General features: G+C 42.2%; 1 protein-coding gene across 1 annotated transcript; it reads left to right on the top strand.

The window, feature by feature from the left end:
- The first annotated feature begins 1,938 nt into the window (after positions 1-1,938).
- LOC103133060 (eukaryotic translation initiation factor 2-alpha kinase 3-like) lies at positions 1,939-17,426 on the top strand. Its single transcript, XM_016667719.1, has 16 exons — positions 1,939-2,129; positions 2,233-2,363; positions 2,626-2,893; positions 2,979-3,141; positions 3,249-3,374; positions 3,627-3,749; positions 4,117-4,346; positions 4,912-5,024; positions 6,699-6,821; positions 8,167-8,316; positions 9,132-9,684; positions 9,763-9,936; positions 11,077-11,250; positions 11,337-11,438; positions 12,753-12,815; positions 13,725-17,426. Exons 1-16 carry the CDS (start codon positions 1,950-1,952, stop codon positions 13,905-13,907), a joined length of 2,856 nt encoding a protein of 951 aa, XP_016523205.1. The 5' UTR covers positions 1,939-1,949; the 3' UTR covers positions 13,908-17,426.
- Positions 17,427-18,935: the final 1,509 nt, after the last annotated feature.

Below are 18,935 nucleotides of genomic sequence, written 5' to 3' on the forward strand. Positions count from 1 at the left end.
CTCTGAGAATTTCCCTTTTTTCCTGCCTGGTAGCCATACACACACAGAGGGAATCGGCTCAGGCTGCTAACCTAAACCACCCAGCGTGTGTGTAAGGATGACATCACTCCGTGTTCAAAAATGACACTTTTTCAATCTTAAAAGCAACAGTCTGACTCGTTTACAGCACCAAACGTTCAAGACCGTAAAAAGCTAGCCCTCCAGAGAAAGTGATTGTTGAGTTGCTGTCTTTTTGTCTGAGCTGATCTGAAGAGTTTTAATCAGGATTAGGGTCAGGAGTTTTTCAATGATGTCATCCTCAACCACCCCCCCTCCCTTACCATGAACACCTCATGCAAACACCCGAGTCTCGCACTGTTTTGTACAGATCCAACCTAATTACCTAATCTCATAGTTGTGTAATGGTTCCAGATCTGTGGATTGAGTCCAAGTGTGTGTGGGCCGGTGAGACGGCCATGTGGGCGGCTGTGTGTGTCGGGTGCTGTTGTCTGTGTGGACGAGCGTTTCAGTGGATGACGTAAGGAATAGTTTTTTCAGTACAAAATTAAAATACACCAGGGCATACATGTTAAAAATCTGTGAAAGTTAAAGGATAAAATTAATACACAATTACGTTTGTTTGCAGATGATGTTGTGAAATATTTAACAGGTTACTTTCTGTTTATAGGGTAACATTATCACAGCTTTTTGAATGTTGAATAAACTTTTTCTTTTTTTATTTGTATTTGAAGAAAATAACATGGAAAAAAAATCAATTGCTATTTAAAAATGTAACTAATAATTTACGCTTGTGGAAATATATATTAAAAAAAAACTTGCATTTTTTTTCACAGTGCAGTTATTATTACAGTGGATTATGCATTACTGTTGGAAGAAAATGTTTTGTATCCCTAACTATTCATGTAAATACCACTGACGTATGTCTAAGAGCTAGGGATAGACAATAAAGCAATAACAATATATACTGCTAAAAAAAATAAAGCGAACATTTCACTTTAATTTTGTGTGTGGCTCCAAATCCAGGCCTCCATTGGTTAATAAATTTGATTTCCATTGATGATTTTTGTGTGATTTTGTTGTCAGCACATTCAACTTTGTACAGAACAAAGTATTCAATGAGAATATTTCATTCATTCAGATCTAGGATGTGTTATTTGAGTGTTCCCTTTATTTTTTTTAGCAGTGTATATTGCAATAGGTACACAGTCAGTATCAAGAGATAATAAATATTCCATAATTGCATTGAACTCTGATCTAGAACCACACAGCACTCTGGGGAATGTAGGCATCTGCTCCTCTCATGCCTTAGCTGGCCATGAGAGGAGTGGATGGCATCAACTAACTCATTCATTCTTTGGTTACCTAGCAACAACCTGTTGAGTAACTAGAGCAGCCGCACTTTCAGGTTGACTCATAACTGCTTTAAAAAAAAAAATCAATGATTATCAATATCAGCTGAGATATCGTGATACGTTTTTCAGCCATATTGTCCAGCCCTGATAAGAATTATCATGTTATCATGGTACAAAAACCACAAGTAAATATCGCTATGGTTACACCATAGCACTGTATTTCTACATAAATATACCACCAATCTAGTTGCTTTTAGCTTGTCATTACCACTTCTAGTTTGCTATGGCTTGTTTTTAAAACAAGATTAGTGTAACAAGACTGGTGGCAGTTCCTACAGCATGACTGTATTTGTCTTTGAGGTCAGAAATGTATCTGAACAGTTGAATTTGTCTTTATGTAATCAAGTTGTAGTTAATGCCTCGTTCACACGGCAAGATTTTTATGCCGATTTTTTTTTTTCCCCCCTTCCGACAATCACAGTTTATATGCAACAATTTTTTTCTTTCGTCAGCTTGACAGTAAAAGAGTAGAAAACAACAAAAAGACTCATCTGTATCCCATTTTGTATTCTGGCCACACAGCTATTTGGCAATAAGATGGTCATACCTTCGCTTGACGGTGCCTTGTTCCAGTGGAACCGGGACAGGGAGAGTATGGAGGCTGTGCCTTTCAGTGTTGAATCGCTGCTGGAGTCATCCTACCGCATCGGAGAGGACACCGTTCTGGTCGGGGGCAAGTCCCTCACTACTTATGGTCTGGGGGCCTACAGTGGCAAGGTGATACTATCATGGTAATAGCTTTAAAAGTTTGCCACATGGTCACCTTTTCTGACTGTAACCATCTTTGCTTTGTTTTTTGTTTTTTTTGTCTTTGCTTCAGATCCGGTACATTTGCTCTGCGGGAGGCTGCAGTCGGTGGGGGGACGAAGAGATGGAGGCGGAGGACGTTCTCCTGCTGCAGAGGACTCAGAAGACAGTACGAGCCATCAGGCCTCGATCAGGAATGGAGAAGTAAGTTCTGAACTGGTCGCCACTGGATCCACCTGCTGTATCGCATGTCAGTAAAGTTAGCGAGTTGATAAACTCCTCAGGAAGTTGCAGTTATATAACACACTGAACAAGAACACTATCTGAATACTTTGAGAATTGCAGTCACTCTGGAATCCTCTGAAGAGTATGAAGTTGCCAAAGCACATTATCCTAAATAAAAGGGTGCTTCTCTTTCATTCTTTGTTTTCGTTTTGACCCTTTTTGTTTCTTTCTGTGACCTCAGGTGGAACTTCAGTGTTGGGAGCTTTGAGCTCAAACTAGTCCCTGAGAAACAGTCTGGAATAAACTTTCTGGAGGGAGACATGGCGAACGATGACTCCTGGAAGGAAAGCCAGCGAGTCATCATCGACGAACCAAAGGAGAGGGAGTACATGGACAACAAGCAGAACCAAAACCAACATTTGGACCTCGTCATCAAAGTGTCTGTTCCCGATTGGAAGGTCATGGCTTTCAGCACCGAGCCCAACGAACGGCTGGTCTGGGAACATCAGGTGAGACGTCTTTGCCTGTCAGCATTAGCTCCGTATAACGCAGTCCTGTGTTGTAGCTCATTCTGTGTCACTATTTGCTGCGTAGTTTTGTACACCCATCGCCTCCGCCTGGCTGGTGGGTGGGGGTAAAGTCACACCGATCAGCCTGTTTGACGACACCACATACAGCAGCCGATCAGAACCTAAAGAGGACGATGAGGAGGAGTCCGATAAAACCCAGAGTGCTGCAGAGTCCAGTGTCTACCTCGGTGAGTTCATCTGACATGTGCTTTCACTCAGCTTGTTTGGTTTTTTTTTGTTTTGTTTTGGGCATCTTTAAAAGTTGCTGTCATTGAGTTTGTGGATGTGCTTTCAGGGATGTTTCAGGGGCAGCTCTACCTTCAGTCATCAGTGAGGATCTCTGAAAAGTTTCCCTCTAAAGCTATCGAATCGGAGAAAGACATCATTTCTCTCCCCACCGTCAAATGGAAGCCACTTATACGTAAGTGTTTCTGCGTTAAAAGCTAAACGCCAAAGGAGTCTGACTTTGATGGTAAAAGGACAAAGTGACCGAAGACGGTTTCTATTTATTATTTAAAACCAAGTAGTCACTGTTCAAAGAATCTTTTGAAGACACAGATGTTCTCTCCCTCAGGCCCTAAGCTTTTACCCTTTGGACGATGTTTTTTTTTTCTTTTTTTTTCTTTTTTTTCCAAATTGATTTCCAAGGAGTTTCTTCATCTCGTCCTTGCAGAGTCCCCGTCTCGGACTCCGGCGCTGGTGGGCTCTGATGAATTTGACAAGTGTCTGAGTAACGACAAGTATTCCCATGACGAATACAGCAACGGCGCCTTGTCCGTTCTTCAGTATCCATACGGTAAAGGCCGCGTCACTCCCCACATGGTGCAGCCCTGCATGTTGCTTCAGCACAAATTTTCCAACCTTTTCAACGTTTTCTTGCTTAGTTTTGCTATAAGCATCTGTGTTTTAGTAGAATGCCAACACAAGCAATGTGAAAGGTTTTCAGACTTAACGGTAATTAGCTAAAACAACGCTGGTAGAGACATGCCCTGAAGTGTGGTAGCTGCAACCTAAAGGGCTTCAACAAAGCCAACGGATAAATGTTTTCAGACATCCCTCAGTTTCACAATTATGCACTAACTAATTTGCGAGAGGCTGCATGTGCCGGGTGCAGATGAGTCGAATTGATATCTATCTGATTTCCGTCTGTCTTGTCGCCGCAGACAACGGTTACTACTTCCCCTACAGCAAGAATTACCGGGAGAAACGTGAAAGTGCCATCAGTCTGATAAAGAGAAATGAGGCGGGCTCGGACAACCGCAGGAGAAAGGACCCTGTGCTGCTGCTGCCATGGTGGAAGGAAATCCTCGGCACCATCGTCTTCTGCATCGCTGCCACCACCTACGTCGTCCGCAGGTTCTTCCACCCGCCTGCCCCTGTGGCCTACGTCAGGGTAAGAGTTCACGCCCTGGCTGTTGTTAGAACTGCGGTATGTAAGTTTTATAAAAAAAAAAAAAAAAATGTTTTTACATTATTGTTAAAACGGTCAGTATGTTGAGAGCGATAGATAATCTGTGAAAAGATCAATCTACTCCACCTTTTCCCTGAGTTACTGTTGCCATCTGAAGAAACGCACCATACCGCTACGGGAAAACCGTTTATCTGCTGCCATTGGTTGCCATGCTAACTAGCTTTAGCATTCACAACAGGCTGTGGTATCTGCAACTTAGCAGAGAGCAGAGCAGGGGTTATTGACAGCACTAAGGCCCGCCTCCTGATTGGTTGTTCTTAGATGGTGCTTGGGGAAAGGAGAGGAGATTGTGTTTTTTTCACACAGATTATCTGTCTCATAACACACTGTCACAACATGATGACCATTTAAACAAATGTGTAAAAAATAATTTTTGTAAACTTTACATACTGCACCTTTAAGTAGCTGAAAGTGGGTGTTTTTGTCCCTAAGAGTGTGTGTGTACGTGTGTGTTTGACATGTTTTTGCCATCATCTGTCCGTCGCAGCAACGGAAAGAGTCTGAGACGCAGTGCCAGACCGACAGCAAGTTTGACCTTGAAGTTGTCGAATCCAAAGAGCCGGTTGCCGTGGAGAACCGCTTCAGCGAATATGTGTCCAGGTACTCCACTAACTGCCCCACAGAGGAGCGCCGGACCCATTTGTCTTTTCTGTCTGAACTTCTCCCGGCTCCCGCTGCTGTTCCACGACTTATTATCCTCGCATTTCCAGAGCCTCACTCGTTTAAGGTGTAGCTACAGATTGAGCGCTGTTACCATGGTGACCACTGGTCTTCCAGCCTGCCTTGATAGGACAATTCAGAGATGGGGAGATGGGAATCATGGTAATGTGCGATTGGGTGTCTCGGCTGTTTGCCGTCAAATCAGAGTGACCTTTGCACCTCTCCTCGCGGCGCTGGCTCCGCCTAGCTTCCATCTGCTGCGGGGTCACGGGGTCACATTTCATCACCGTCTGAACACTTTCAGAAGTTTCTCACTTCTTCTTGCTGATTTGATGTTTGTGGAAATAAATCCACCCTAAAACCTGCATCTGTCCCTTAAAGCTGCTGCTCTGGTTGATAGATTAATTTAGCTCCAGAACTTTTCCGAGCTGAAAGTGACAGCTGCTGCTCTCACACTTTTGCCTCCGAGTTCCGTGTTGAGCCGAAGCAGAGGTGCTTTTCCAGGGTGCAGCCAGGTCTGAATGTGCCTTCCCAAGCGGTAAGCGCACGGCACTGCTCCTCATTTATCAAAAACTCCTTTAGATTTGGCTGCAGTAGTAATGGTGGTAATGATTCATGAGGCCGTGCTCATGCAAGCTAATTCTACAGTGCAGTAGCAGGATATGGTGTTTACTCATAGTTCAATCCCCTGAATTTGAGACATGGACGAAAGAAAGATTGTTTAAAAAAAAAAAAGACACTTTTCTCTAACTTTTTTTTAAAGCCCCACAAAAGATAATTAATGACAAATTAAAGCACTGTCCATCTGTTCAGTGCAGATCTGAACGGGTCAAAATTATGTCCCAACTTCAAGTTTTTACTTTTTCAATTATTCCAAATCCCGTCTAAAAAGTGGGCAAACAATTTTCACAAATGAATTATTTTCTGCTGGAGTTTCTAATGTTATTCAGGCTCCTGCAGGGACATAACTGAGGGTGGCAGCACATCCTTAAAAAGTCTTAAATTCATTTTGAAGAACTCTTCACCGTCCTAATTATGCTAATCACAGGACTTAAATTTTGTTGTCACAGGATTATTCAATGTTGTATGTAGTTCTTTTTTCTTTCTAGCGGGACTTTTCTGTCAGGCAAAAGTTTGAGTCACACGCAGACATCTTCAATACATTATGTGCCTTGAGGCGGTCGGTAACTAGCTGCTAACACACCCTTGCTAGCTTTCTTTTCTCTAGCGTGGGGAAGTGCAAATGTATCCTCAGTTGGCCAGACAACATTTTTTTTTGTTACCACTGGCTTACTTCTGTTGCCAGCCCAATCCTGAAATCATTCCCTATATCTATATATTTTTTTTCAGTCTGAAATTTCATTCAGCCTTCCATTATAAAGCTGGAAGGCTTCAGAGTCTTAAATTTGTCTCTGAAGCCTGTAGAGACCCTGTAACTTTATACAGCCTCTCTAATTTTGAATGGATGATGAAAACCTCAGTAATCAAATTCTAGCAAGTGAATATTTTCTGTGTTTTACCTTGAATTCTCCAAAGTTCTCTTGAACACTGTGAAGTCTTCCTTGCCCAGGGATAACCAGCGTGAATCTCTCTCCCCCCCCTCCTGCCTCCCAGGTACCTAACAGACTTCGAGCCCATGCAGTGCCTCGGCCACGGGGGCTTCGGCGTCGTCTTTGAAGCTCGCAACAAGGTGGACGACTGCAACTACGCCATCAAAAGGATCCGCCTGCCCAACAGGTAGCGCCTCTCGCCCGGCTGCAGCACACTTCCTTGCTGGGGGCTACTGGCTCTGTTTCCTTTAAAGCCGGTTATGTAAGCTGTGGCCTACTTGTTAAACACAGAAAACCACACAAACGCTTAACTGGCGTTTTGAAACCAATATTAGCGCTGCATTTATTATTTATACACACAAGCATGGATATTTAATGTTGCTTCTCTTAACATTTGCGGACCGATTTGTACGACTCCCTCCAAAAAAGTATTGCAGCCGTGAAGGCAATTTCTCCACTTCTGGCTTTGGTTGCAAATATTAACAATGAGATGTGTGACTGAAAATAGTTTGTTGTTGCCCCTTTGGGCCTCTTGCCATGATCATTTAAACAAAAAATATAGCTGAAAGTCTTATTCTCATTTTGGGTTTGCGTTTGTAGACTGTATTTATGGTGTAGAGTTGTGTCCAAAAAGAAAACCAGATTGTGTTTGAAGGAATAACAGCCAATAGCAATTCTAAACAGAAGAGAAGATGGAAAAACTAGAGATATTGCACAAAAACTGGCAATAGCCACCACATTGTTAGGAATGTACGGAAGAGAAAAGAACAGATAGACCAATTTAAACATCAGCGGCAGATGATGGAAACCATTGCAGAACTTGTATTAGTTGCAGAGTTTACCGTTTGAAGACGACAAACATCAGAGATCATTTGGAAGGCCAGTAAAACGACTAAAACCAAGAAGTAGAGAGAAGCCTGAAGCTTCTACGACAAAGTTTGATGGACTTTTGAGACAAAGATGAAGCGTTACCAAAGAGACAGAATGGTTCATATTCGGAGAAAGAGAAGATTGGCTGATAGACGAAGCCTTTAGAAATCCTGACCTGCTAATTCCAACCTTTTTCTTTTTGTCTGAAAAGTCGCTGAATGTAGCTGCTTCTAATTTTCAGAGGTAGATGAGATTGGTGGATAAGGTTGGTTGATGTTTCCACAAGAGTCTCCCAAGATTAAGGATTAAGAAAAAAGGTTTTGCCATTTTCGGTTCCTTAATTAACATAAAGATGTGGCATGAAAAGTCAACCTTTGTCTCATGTCCAGCTGTTGATGTCCATCTAAATATTTACGATCTACAACTAATATAAAGAAAATACTGTTACAGTTCCCACACTTTCGGAGGACTATGTATTTTCGTTCCATATCCGTAGCAACACTAAGGTGTTTTTAAAACTCTTGCAGTATAAAAATTAGCTTTACTTTCAGTTTTACCATTTTATTGCTATGTCACAAATAGTTTTTAGCGCAGTAGTTGAAATCAGTGTGAAAGCTGGATGTTTTTCAGCCTTGTGGTGTGTGTGTGTGTGTGTGGTCCAGGGAGCTGGCCCGGGAGAAGGTGATGCGAGAGGTGAAGGCCCTGGCTAAGCTGGAGCACCCAGGGATCATCCGCTACTTCAACGCCTGGCAGGAGAGCCCCCCCGAGGGCTGGCAGGAGGAGATGGACCAGAGGTGGCACAAGGACGCCAGGTTAGAGGGCGGGGTCAGGGGGTCGCTGGGCTCACATGCTGTCCAGGTAGATGGGTTTAGCATAGAAATAAGAGTATGGAAAATATTTCTGTTTTTGAGCTTTGTTCGTTATTTTGTGTCCATCTCTCCGACTTCTCTTTCCTTTCTATTTTCTTTCCTTTCTATTTTCTTTCCTTTGCTCATTTTTTTTACTTTGTTTTTATTTCATTTTCCTAATTTCTTTTCTTCCTCCCTTGCTTCTCCCATTTCTCTCTTCCTTTTTTCCCTCTTTCTGTCCATCAAAAGTTTTCTTCCTTCTTCATTTCTTGCTTTTTTATTTTTAGTCTTTCCTTTGACCTGTCTTTTTTTCTTCATTCCTTCCATCATTTCTTTGTCTTTCCTTCCTTCCTTTATTTTTGTCTTTTCATTCCTTCTCTTCTTTGGTTTAGCTTTTAATTTCTCATTTCCTTTCTTTTTCCTGCTTTCCTTTTAGTTTTTCCTTTAATCCTTCTTTTTGTAATTCTTTTCTTCATTCCTTGTGTCCATCCTTGTCGTCTTTCTATTTTTCCTTCCTTCTTTCTAATTTTTGTTTCTTTCTATCTGCCTTTCTTTTCTTCTTTCCTTCCTTTTAGTTTCCTTCCTGTATGTTTTCCACTCTGTAATAAAGTTTTATCCAGTCACGTATTTATCTGTAAATTCCTGGTAAATATTGTATTTCCAGCTGTTTTTACATCATCCTGTCCTGTAGTCCAGCAGAGGGATTGATAATCCCTCAGAATGAAATCCAGTCTTCCCTTGTGGACTAACTGTAGTAATAATAACTCTTCCTCTTCCAGTACCACTGATTGGCCGATGAGCATCCCCGACCACATGGAGGTGCTGTCGGTCAAAGTCCCCGTGTCCACCTCCGTGTCCCCCACGTCCGGTCCAGACGGAGACACATCCGTCAGCGCTCAGGCTCTCCTCTCCAACAGCAACGCCGGCTTCAGCGCCAACGAAGGAGACGTCGATCTGTCCTTCCAGCCGCTGCCGGGCCACGACAGCCTGATGTCTGAGCGGGACAGCCAGGCCGACCCCGACGCCTCCGACACCCCCAACTCCTTCGAGCTGTGCCCGCCCCGCGGCCCGAGCGACTGCACTTCCTCCTCCTTCGACATCGTCTTTGAGGACTCCGGCTGCGATCGGGATGCCGATGCTGACGCCGACACGGACTCGGCCACGAGCGCCGCCGGTCCCGGAACACTGACGGAAAAGAAGAGTTCTTCTTCTTCTCACAGCAGGCAGGAGGAGGCTGCACCGCCGGCCGCCTCCAGTCCTCCTCGACCGGTCGCGCTCACCCTGGCTCTCCCAGCCACCCAGCCGATCCAGCGCTGCCAGCCTTCCCCAAAGGTTATTACCAAGCGACCAGCTCAGACGCTCGGCCGTCCTGTTGTCAGATTGTCCTTGAACACGGCGTCCTCCCTGCAGGTGTACCTGTACATCCAGATGCAGCTTTGTCGGAAGGAGAACCTGAAGGACTGGATGGCTCAGCGGTGCCTGCCGGACCAGAGGGAGCTCAACCAGTGTCTGGACATCTTCCTGCAGATCGCAGAGGCCGTCGACTTCCTGCATAGCAAGGGCCTGATGCACAGAGACCTGAAGGTAAAGGCACACAAAACCTGCGCTGAGGAGGAAGAAATGATATGCATCCCGTGTGTCTGCAGTTACTAAACCCAGGATTTCCCCCAGGGTTTTATAAGCCTGGCGGGCCTCTAGGCTTTACTTACCACCAGGCTAAGAATCGTTTGTTTATTTATTATAAGTTTTTTTTATACACCAGTTTCTGTAACCACTGCCATTATTTATTGGTCTACAAACTAACAACTTCAGCTAATAAAGCGACAAGTCATGGATAAAGGATCAACAAAATTTGGACACTTTACTTAGGATGAAACGACTGAAACAATTATTTTTTTGTTTACCTTTTTTTAAGACTTTACAGTTGTACAGTTTATTTAGTGCTAATAATATCTTCCAATAACACATAGGTACCTATTCATATTTTCAAATTTCCTGTCAAATTTAAATGGTTTTTAACTCAAAAACATGGTGGGGTGACTGAACTAGCGCTCCAACCACTGGGTTTAGCAAGTTTCCCACAGGAAACCCTGTAAAGCACTGACAAAAAAGAGAACAGTCTGGATAAATCACTACTGGATAAATACAAGCAAATCTTCAACCATTCATTCATTAGCCAACCTATTGAAAACTAATCACTACCTTCCTAATGATAACCAACCACTTTGACGTGTTTCTGTCTGGTTGCCATGGCCACCACAGTACTGACTCTGCCCTGGTCGTTCATTAGCTGTTTCCATGGACCGCGTCGTTGCGCAATTTGACATTTCGGAAATAAATTTGCTTACTGGAAACTTGCCACTCAGGTCTTCTGGTTCTGGTTCTGCTCTGCATCCCCAGAACCAGAACCAGAACCAAACATGGAGAAGCAGCATTCAGCTTCTATGAACCACACATCTAGAACAAACTTCCAGAAAACAGTCAAAACACTGAGTTAATTTAAATCAGAGCTAAACCCCCACCTGTTTAGAGCTGCTTTTGATTAATAATAACTGGAACATTGATCAGCATATTTGATGTTTAATTGCTTTGATGACTTTCATGCATTTGACGCAACGGGATGTTTTATAATTGCCTGATGTTTTCATTATTTTAATCACTGAACTGCCTGGTGGCTGATATGTGCTGCACAAATCAACTCGTCTTGTCCTTTGCTCCCTCCAGCCTTCCAACATCTTCTTCACCATGGACGATGTGGTGAAGGTGGGGGACTTTGGCCTGGTGACCGCCATGGACCAAGAGGACGACGAGGATGAGCCCAGTGTGTTGACCCCCGCCCCGCTCCTCACCCGGCACACGGGCCAGGTCGGCACCAAGCTCTACATGAGCCCGGAGCAGGTGATGGAAACGAACGCTGCTGCAGAAGTGACTGTTACAGAAAACAAACACCAGGCTGACTCCGCCGTGTCTGCTCTGCCCCGCAGCTCTCCGGTAACTCGTACTCTCACAAGGTGGACATCTACTCTCTGGGGCTGATCCTGTTCGAGCTGCTGTACCCCTTCAGGACCCAGATGGAGAGAGTGAGGGTGAGTCGGCAAACACACAGACCTCTATTATCTCCTGATTTTGAGCTGTGAAGAAATATCCATACTTATTAAAGCAGCAGTATCATGTAAAATCAACTTTTTTGAGCTTTACATCAGGTTGTAATGTTATTCCCTCGTCAAAAACATACCTGGAATGTTACCTTGATTCTTTTAAGGCAAATTTTAAAAGACTGAGAAATCCTTTACTCTCCATGGCAACCATCAGCTGAGCAAAGCACTTGGTTGGTTGGACCTAACACCACCTTTGAAGCACAGCTCCTCCTCACAAAGCTTTCAAGCTTCCACCTCATAGAGCAGCTCTCCCTCACTCAGCTCCTTCAGACTAGCCAGCAGCAATTAGCAAACACCTGGTGAACCTACACATCTTTGGAGCTCATTATAGGAGCTACTTCTCAGAGCAATGCTGGTAAAAACATTGTTAAATAGAGGAGCCATGTTGTGATGACTTCCTGAAGGCGGAGCTTCAGAAAGAGCAGCAGTTTCTTAAAGAGACAAAGGCCCAATTTCCAAGAGTTAAATTACAAAGTCAAGTTTCTTTTAAGTCTTATTTGATATATACATCATTTAAAAAAACAAACAAAAAGTTAACATTGTTACTTGATTGTGCTAGAAAATGTCACTATGTGGCTGTAAAACACATAATACTGCCCCTTTAAACTTTTTCACATTTTACCATGTCACAGTAACAAACTTCAGGGTTTTTTTATTAGGATGTTTGTAATCTGTCTAAATAAGTTTAATAATGTGATAATCTTCTGTTTATTCAATCAGCATTTAATACAGCTCACACAAAAAAATGTTAAAATATAATTGTGCGTCTTTTTTAATTTCAGCATATCATGACAAACGGTCAGAGAAAAAAACTTGTAACAAAATGGCCTCTTATCAATTAAACATTAGCCGATCAATCAGCTCAATCAACTATTTTGCAAAAAAGAGAGGCAAACGTTTCAATCTCTAGATATCGACTTAACAATTGCAACTTTTCACCACCTTTTAGATGATTTCCTCCTACTTAACTATTATGGTTTGAATCACAAATTAAAGTTTGTGATTCAAGCATGATGAAATGGAGAAAAGTTCAGAGAATGAACTCTTTGCTAAATGTCAAAATGTAAAATATTTCCTCAGTTGAAATAGTATGAGCGGTAGGAGTGACGGGTTTGGTTAATTTTCTTTGCTCTGCTCTGAAATGCTCAGTCAGGTCCTGTACAGTATTTCAGTGGTGAAGCCTTTGTCTGTGATGAGCCTTCAGGGCCTCCTCACTCACGGTGTTTACCTTCCTCCTTTAAGACGCTCACCGAGGTGAGAGCTCTGCGCTTCCCGGAGCTTTTCTCCAGAAACAACGCTGAGGAGGTGAGTGGTCATCTGCTGCCACCTAGTGGCTACAAATACAACTAACATCTGTATTCATTGATTTCTGTGGAAGCTTTGATTGCAATTATTATTTTTTTTTTTTTTCCTGGAATATTATCAGAGAGTAGATGTAAATTACCCGTCCACCCTAAACCAACCATGATGTGGTTTTGGATTAATTTATCGCCTAAAGCTCTGAATTAGAAAAAAAATAAAAAATCTTTCTAATTTGATGCTTTTCTTCAATATGAAGTGAAATTCATAACTTTAACGTGTTCTTAGTAAAAACTCTTTTAGTAATCGATTAGTCAAACTATTAATCGATTAATTGGATTTTAAATTTAACCACTTAAGGTTGTTCCATATTAATATCATAAATAGATTAAAAAACACATGCATTTCTACTATTTGGATTATTTTTGTTTTTGAAGTAAGGAAGAAATAAAACACATTTTATTCCCTAAAATGCAGTGACAGCATTCCATTGGTGAACCCTTGACCATTTGATCAACTTGAGAAAAATTCAGTCCTGCTGGACTCAACATCAGTACAGTGTAGGGCTGATCATTTGATTATTTTTTTAATAATTGGATAACAGAAGATGCTTAGTAGGAATTTTAACAATTGATTGATTGCTGAATTACTTCACAATTGATTAAATAATCAATCAATCACGATCAATCGTTTGAGCCCAAGTTGTTTTCCTTGTAAAATCAGACACTGACTCGTCCAGTGAGTGTTTTAGCTGCTGCTTAGCAGAGCTGTTTACTTTGTAATGAGATTAACTTAATCCTGGGGTGCAAACTGTGACTATCAGGCTCTTTAAAATCCCTCCACTCTGTGTTGCCAAACTATCCTCGACTGCACTGATGTCTCATAAACCAAACATGTCCGCCTCTCTGTTAACAGCTGACCATGGTCCGCAGCATGCTGTCTCCGAGCCCCAGCGAGCGCCCCGAGGCGGCCGACATCACTGCCATGTCCCTGTTCCAGGAGCTGGAGCTGCCGTGCCGGCTCGCCGTCAGGCAGCGCTCCCGCACCTACAGCTCCTCGTCCATGGGCCGCCCCGCACGCCAGGCGTCCTCCAGCTGAAAACGCTGCGTTCAGATACCGTCTGACATGAGAAGCCCCCGCCCGGTCACTTCGCTGCCAGAGAATAGCGACAAAAAACTTTTTAAACGTAGACTGTATCCCGCACAGTTAACTGTAGAAAAACACCGAGTCATTTATCGTTCATGCAGCGTTACACTACCCAACTTTCACCCTTTGTAAGAGGGGAAAGACTCTTTCAAAAGCATTTTTCTTGTGGGTATTTCAACAAAACAAAAGAAAAAAGGGCAGTTTTTTTTTTTTGTTTGTTTTTTTAATCCTGCTCTCAGCCAGCTGTGTGTAAACCTGCCCAGTGATTTCCCTGCAGCGTTTACCTCTGATCTCTTTCAGAAACTGCCTCTGTTCTCACTCTTAACAAAATCATCCTCGACACCGACGCTAAAAAAAAACACAATAAAAAAAAAAACAAACAAATCCGGTCAAAACGTGCTGCTCGCTCTCAACGTTGAGCCAGTGTTCAATCCCACACCGCTACGCCTCAGGTATGAAGAACCAAGGGGACACTCCTCACTCCCAAGGGGCCTTTGATGCTCGTGCGAACACAGAGTGGTGTTCCCACACACACAATCTGCCTGATTTGGAAGACCAAAAAAAAAACAAAACAAAAAAAAGAAAAAGAAAACATAAAAAAGAAGACGACCATCTTTTTTTCATAATCATTTTTTTTAATATGAGATGACGTATTGCATAGAGAGGCGTTTGAGTCCCGTCCGCCTGATGTGACTTGCCTTTAGAAAGGGGCCGTCGGCCCTCTCAGGCTGAATGCTAGCGTTAGCCCTCGTGTCGTTTTGCATGTATCAGACGGGAACATGAAGGAATGAATGTGAGGTTGTTTTTTGTTTTTTATCTTAAAGCCAGTACTTTTTTCTCTGTAAATTTTCCAGATTAACTCCTGAGGTGCTCAATCCTTTTCTAGCACCTCTTCTTTACTATCTGTACATAGTTGAAGGCAAAACTTTGTTTATACCCCTCCTGCCCCTTTGGTTAAGATAAGTTTGACCAATGTTGTACATATCGTAAGACGCCATTGCTTGTAAAAGGCTTTTTTTTTCATATCGACCTGTAAGATAGTGTGATATACTGTGAGAGACGAAAACAAAGAGGAGGTTCGCTCTTTGCCGTTAATGAATAGCTGAATGTTACTATGTGACCCCCGCCTGGAGACAAGACCACGGTGGTCACCTCTTTGAAATTATTCTCAGTGTTTGTTTTCACATGTTTTTGGGGAACCAAGTGGAGAGCGTTGCCTTGCTTTGGAAAGAAAAAAAACACCAGAGGGGAGCTTGGAGGACCCGGAGTGCCATTTGGAAAGACGGCTAAGTGTACTTTTCTGCAACCGATAACACAGTCTTCTGCTGGCGATTTCCCCCCCTGAAACGCACAAAACTAAAACTTTTTTATGGTTACAATCATTGTTTGTTTGGTTTTTTGTAGAGATGCACCGAGAATTTTCAGCTCGACAGACAAATCCAAGACTCAAAAATCTGGTATTCTTCCAATGTTTGAACGCACCATACACAAGCAGTGAAAGCAGTTCTCGGTGTGGATGTTGTTACTGTGTGAAGCAGACCTAAAGTTGGTCATTTTCAGTATCGCTGAAGCGTTTCAAGGTTCGGCTGCTACAGCAGAGCTAGACTTCAGTGAGTTCTGGTCGTTGCGCTCCGACTTTTGTTTTCTCCGTTTTCTAGTGAACGTTTTCAGCTGTGAAAATGGTGGCCTGCCAAAATGACGTCAACATGTACCCACCTCTTAAATCCCCATTTTAAAAAGGTCTGATGTGCAGGAGCTGCTGATGGATACGCTTTGTATTCCAAAGTCAGATTTTCCGAGTTCCCAGTCAAGAATACAACAATAACTCAGCCTAAAATCCAAATAAAACCTTGTCAGATGAAGACCAGATGAATTTTCTTATCTCATTAAGCCCGTAGCTTATTTACTATACATTTTAACAACTTGTAAACATGTATCTGTACTGTGTAAGTGCATCAAATGGAGGAAAAATACATTATTAGCACTTACAGCTAGCTACAGCTAGCTTGTGCAGCTAGCTGTAGTTGCACATGCCACTTTGCTTTAACATCTTTCCTAAATCTGATCTTTTTTTACTTTCAATATAGACTGAGCACTGATTAGATATAACATACACAAGAAAACAATGGAGGTGGGTGTTTTAAGTCTAACAGAAAAATACATTATTAGTGTATATGAGTTAATAGCGTATATGGATAAATTTTTCACATTGAACTTCAAAAATGAGAATAAATGTTGATGCATTTACAACCTGGAGTAGTAGCAATTTTTGTAGTTTTGATGCATTTAATAAATGAAGTAAAAGGAAACCTGAAGAAATCTGTGGTCAGATCGGTGCATCGCTACAAAAACAAAAAGGTTGAGTTCTGCAACTCTCCTGTGTCGCAGCAATACAGCATTTCCATAAAAAGAGTTGGTTGGTACTGTTTTATCCCCTCTGCTGTCTGTGGGGAACCTGGACCTGATGACGGGTGTGTGATCCACATGGCCTTTGTTTTAATGCGCTGGAAGAGTCACATGACCTGCTTTTTGGAACTACACACACACACACAAACTGTTAGCTGTAGGTTGTGCTTTCTATGATTGTACTTTTCTAAAGACCTTCTCTTTTTTCACAATGAGTGCAGTTTTTTGTTTTTTTCATTACTCTTCAGGGTTTTTAGATCACGTTAGTCTTGACTGTCAGATGGAGGAAGTCAAACTGATGTTTTTTTTTTGTTTTTGTTTTTTGTTCGTTCGTCCGGTCAGCTTACAAAAGATGATTCAGAGTTGTAAAATTCTCAGTTTCCAAATTTAAACAGGGCCCGCCCTGTTAAAAGTGGAAGCTGGATGGTTTTTTAAGTGATTTCGCCTCATCAAAACCAAACCCTCCAGGCATTGTTTTGTATGTTACTTTAATCCTTTTCCGACTTTTTTTTTTTTTTTCCTACAAATATTGTTGCAATTTTTCTCTTTGATTACTGGTTTATATTTCACAGGAGGGTTTGGAATAATCATTCATCAGGAGTTTTTGGATTTTGCTCCAAGTACATGTTTGATAATGGGACAAACCTTCACAACTTTATTCGACTACATTAGTAAGATACCGCATCATCTCTCTATACTGACTGAAGCATTGCTGACTGGTGTATCAACAGTCAAACCAAGAAAATGTGATCCCATCCTAGGTTTTCCGTCTTAGTTTGTTTTCCGGAAACCCGAGTAGTTTTCTCGGATAAATTGTTTGAATGGAAACCAATTCCATTGTGCGTCTCGAGCCTCTGCCTGCACACGCAGACGCTTTGGTCTCTGTGCACCAATCTCATTTCTCCGTCTGTCCGTGTTGAACTGTAAATATGTCGATTTGGTTTATTTATGTTTCGTGATCAATCCTTTGTGGGTTGGCGTTACACTGAGCGCTTCATGCCATGGAGCGCATTGGAATACGACTTCTTATAAGTCTGAATTTAATAAACTGTTCTATACAATTTTCACAGTTGTGTGTGTCATCAGTTTTGTTGGCCAGTTAAGGTTCTGACAAAGTACTTTCTTCTAATGTCATCCATGCTGTTTGGTTACGTTTAGCACAAGAGCCATTGTTAGCATGTCTGGCTAATGAAATTAGCGCTACAGAAATGACCTTGATGGTGTCCTGAATCCAACTGATAATATTTGACTTAAAAAGTGATGTTCATTCCTGTCCTGCAAGAACAAAATGGACAAAATAAAAATAAAAAAACATTCAGTCTTTGGATGTCAGAGCTGGTAGACTGCAAAAAGACTTGAGGCTGAAACATTTGCAACCAATTAATTCAATTAATATCAGATTATTACCCACAGATCACATTCCTTCCACTTCACCATTATGCACCACTTTCTGTTAGCTTATCACTTAAGAGAAACTAACACCACTCTCCCGATTGGCATGACTGGCTTTGTATCCATTACAAATGTGCAGGAAACTTTGTCAATATTCCGCTAATGTAAAAAAAAAAAAAAAAAAGAGTAACCCGCAATTGCTGTCTATCCATTTTCTTTATGCCCTTGTCCCTTAGTGGGGTCAGGAGGGTTGCTGGTGTCTATCTCTAGCTAACGTTCCGGGCGAGAGGCAGGGTCACCCTGGACGGGTCACCAGTCTGTCGCAGGGCAACACAGAAGACAAACAACCATGCACACACTCACACCTAGGGGCAATTTGGAGAGGCCAGTTAAACTGACAGTCATGTTTTTGGACTGTGGGAGGAAACTGGAGTACCTGGAGAAAACCCACACATGCACAGGGAGAAAATGCAAACTCCATGCAGAAAGACCAGGGCTGGGAATCGAACCCAGAACCTTCTTGCTGCAAAACAACAGCTCTACCAACTGCACCACTGTGTTTCCAATTGCTGTGTTTCCATTAAATGAGAAACACAATTCAAATCAAATATGAATAATTTTGTTCACGCATCAAGTCATAAAAAGCACACTTGCACCATGATCCTCAGGTTACTTCCTGTCGTTTTCTTCTTCCTGGTTTGCGGCAGTGGCAACATCCGGTTGTCAGTCATCTGACTTGACATAAACCAATATCAATATTGCTAGAAAAACTACCTCATCCTAGCGTCAAAACTTTTTATGGAAAAATGAGTTTTTTTCAAAATTGGCATGTTTGCATTAAGCAGATTTATTTTCAAAATGTCAAAGAGGCAAATTCTTTGGCCAGTGGAGCTAGTGTTTAACTTCTTTCACACATTCAAAATGAGAACAAGAAATGGCTTTTAAAGCAGTGGGAAGGCTGCATAGTGGAGCCACTGGGTAATTTTGCTGTGTGAGTTTTTCATGTAATGACTCACCAATGGATGCTGTCTGCTGTTTTTCAGCCCTGAAGCCAGTATGAAAGGCTGAAACTGTGCCAGTTATCTTCTCTGTGTGAAATTGTTTTATTGCCTTTATCAATAAGGTCCTATGAGGTCAACCCCATCAACCAACAATGGGAGGCAGTCTGCACACCAGCTTTCA

This window comes from Poecilia formosa, unplaced genomic scaffold (genome assembly GCF_000485575.1).
Source record: "Poecilia formosa unplaced genomic scaffold, Poecilia_formosa-5.1.2 Scaffold2219, whole genome shotgun sequence".
NCBI classification, from domain to species: Eukaryota; Metazoa; Chordata; class Actinopteri; order Cyprinodontiformes; family Poeciliidae; genus Poecilia; species Poecilia formosa.

Excerpts from the sequence above, each read along its gene's own strand:
- LOC103133060 (XM_016667719.1), top strand. The coding sequence starts at position 1,950 with ATGGTCATACCTTCGCTTGACGGTGCCTTGTTCCAGTGGAACCGGGAC. Across the intron at positions 6,822-8,166 it reads AGGATCCGCCTGCCCAACAG|GGAGCTGGCCCGGGAGAAGG; the intron begins GTAGCGCCTCTC and ends TGTGTGGTCCAG. Across the intron at positions 11,251-11,336 it reads TCTACATGAGCCCGGAGCAG|CTCTCCGGTAACTCGTACTC; the intron begins GTGATGGAAACG and ends TCTGCCCCGCAG.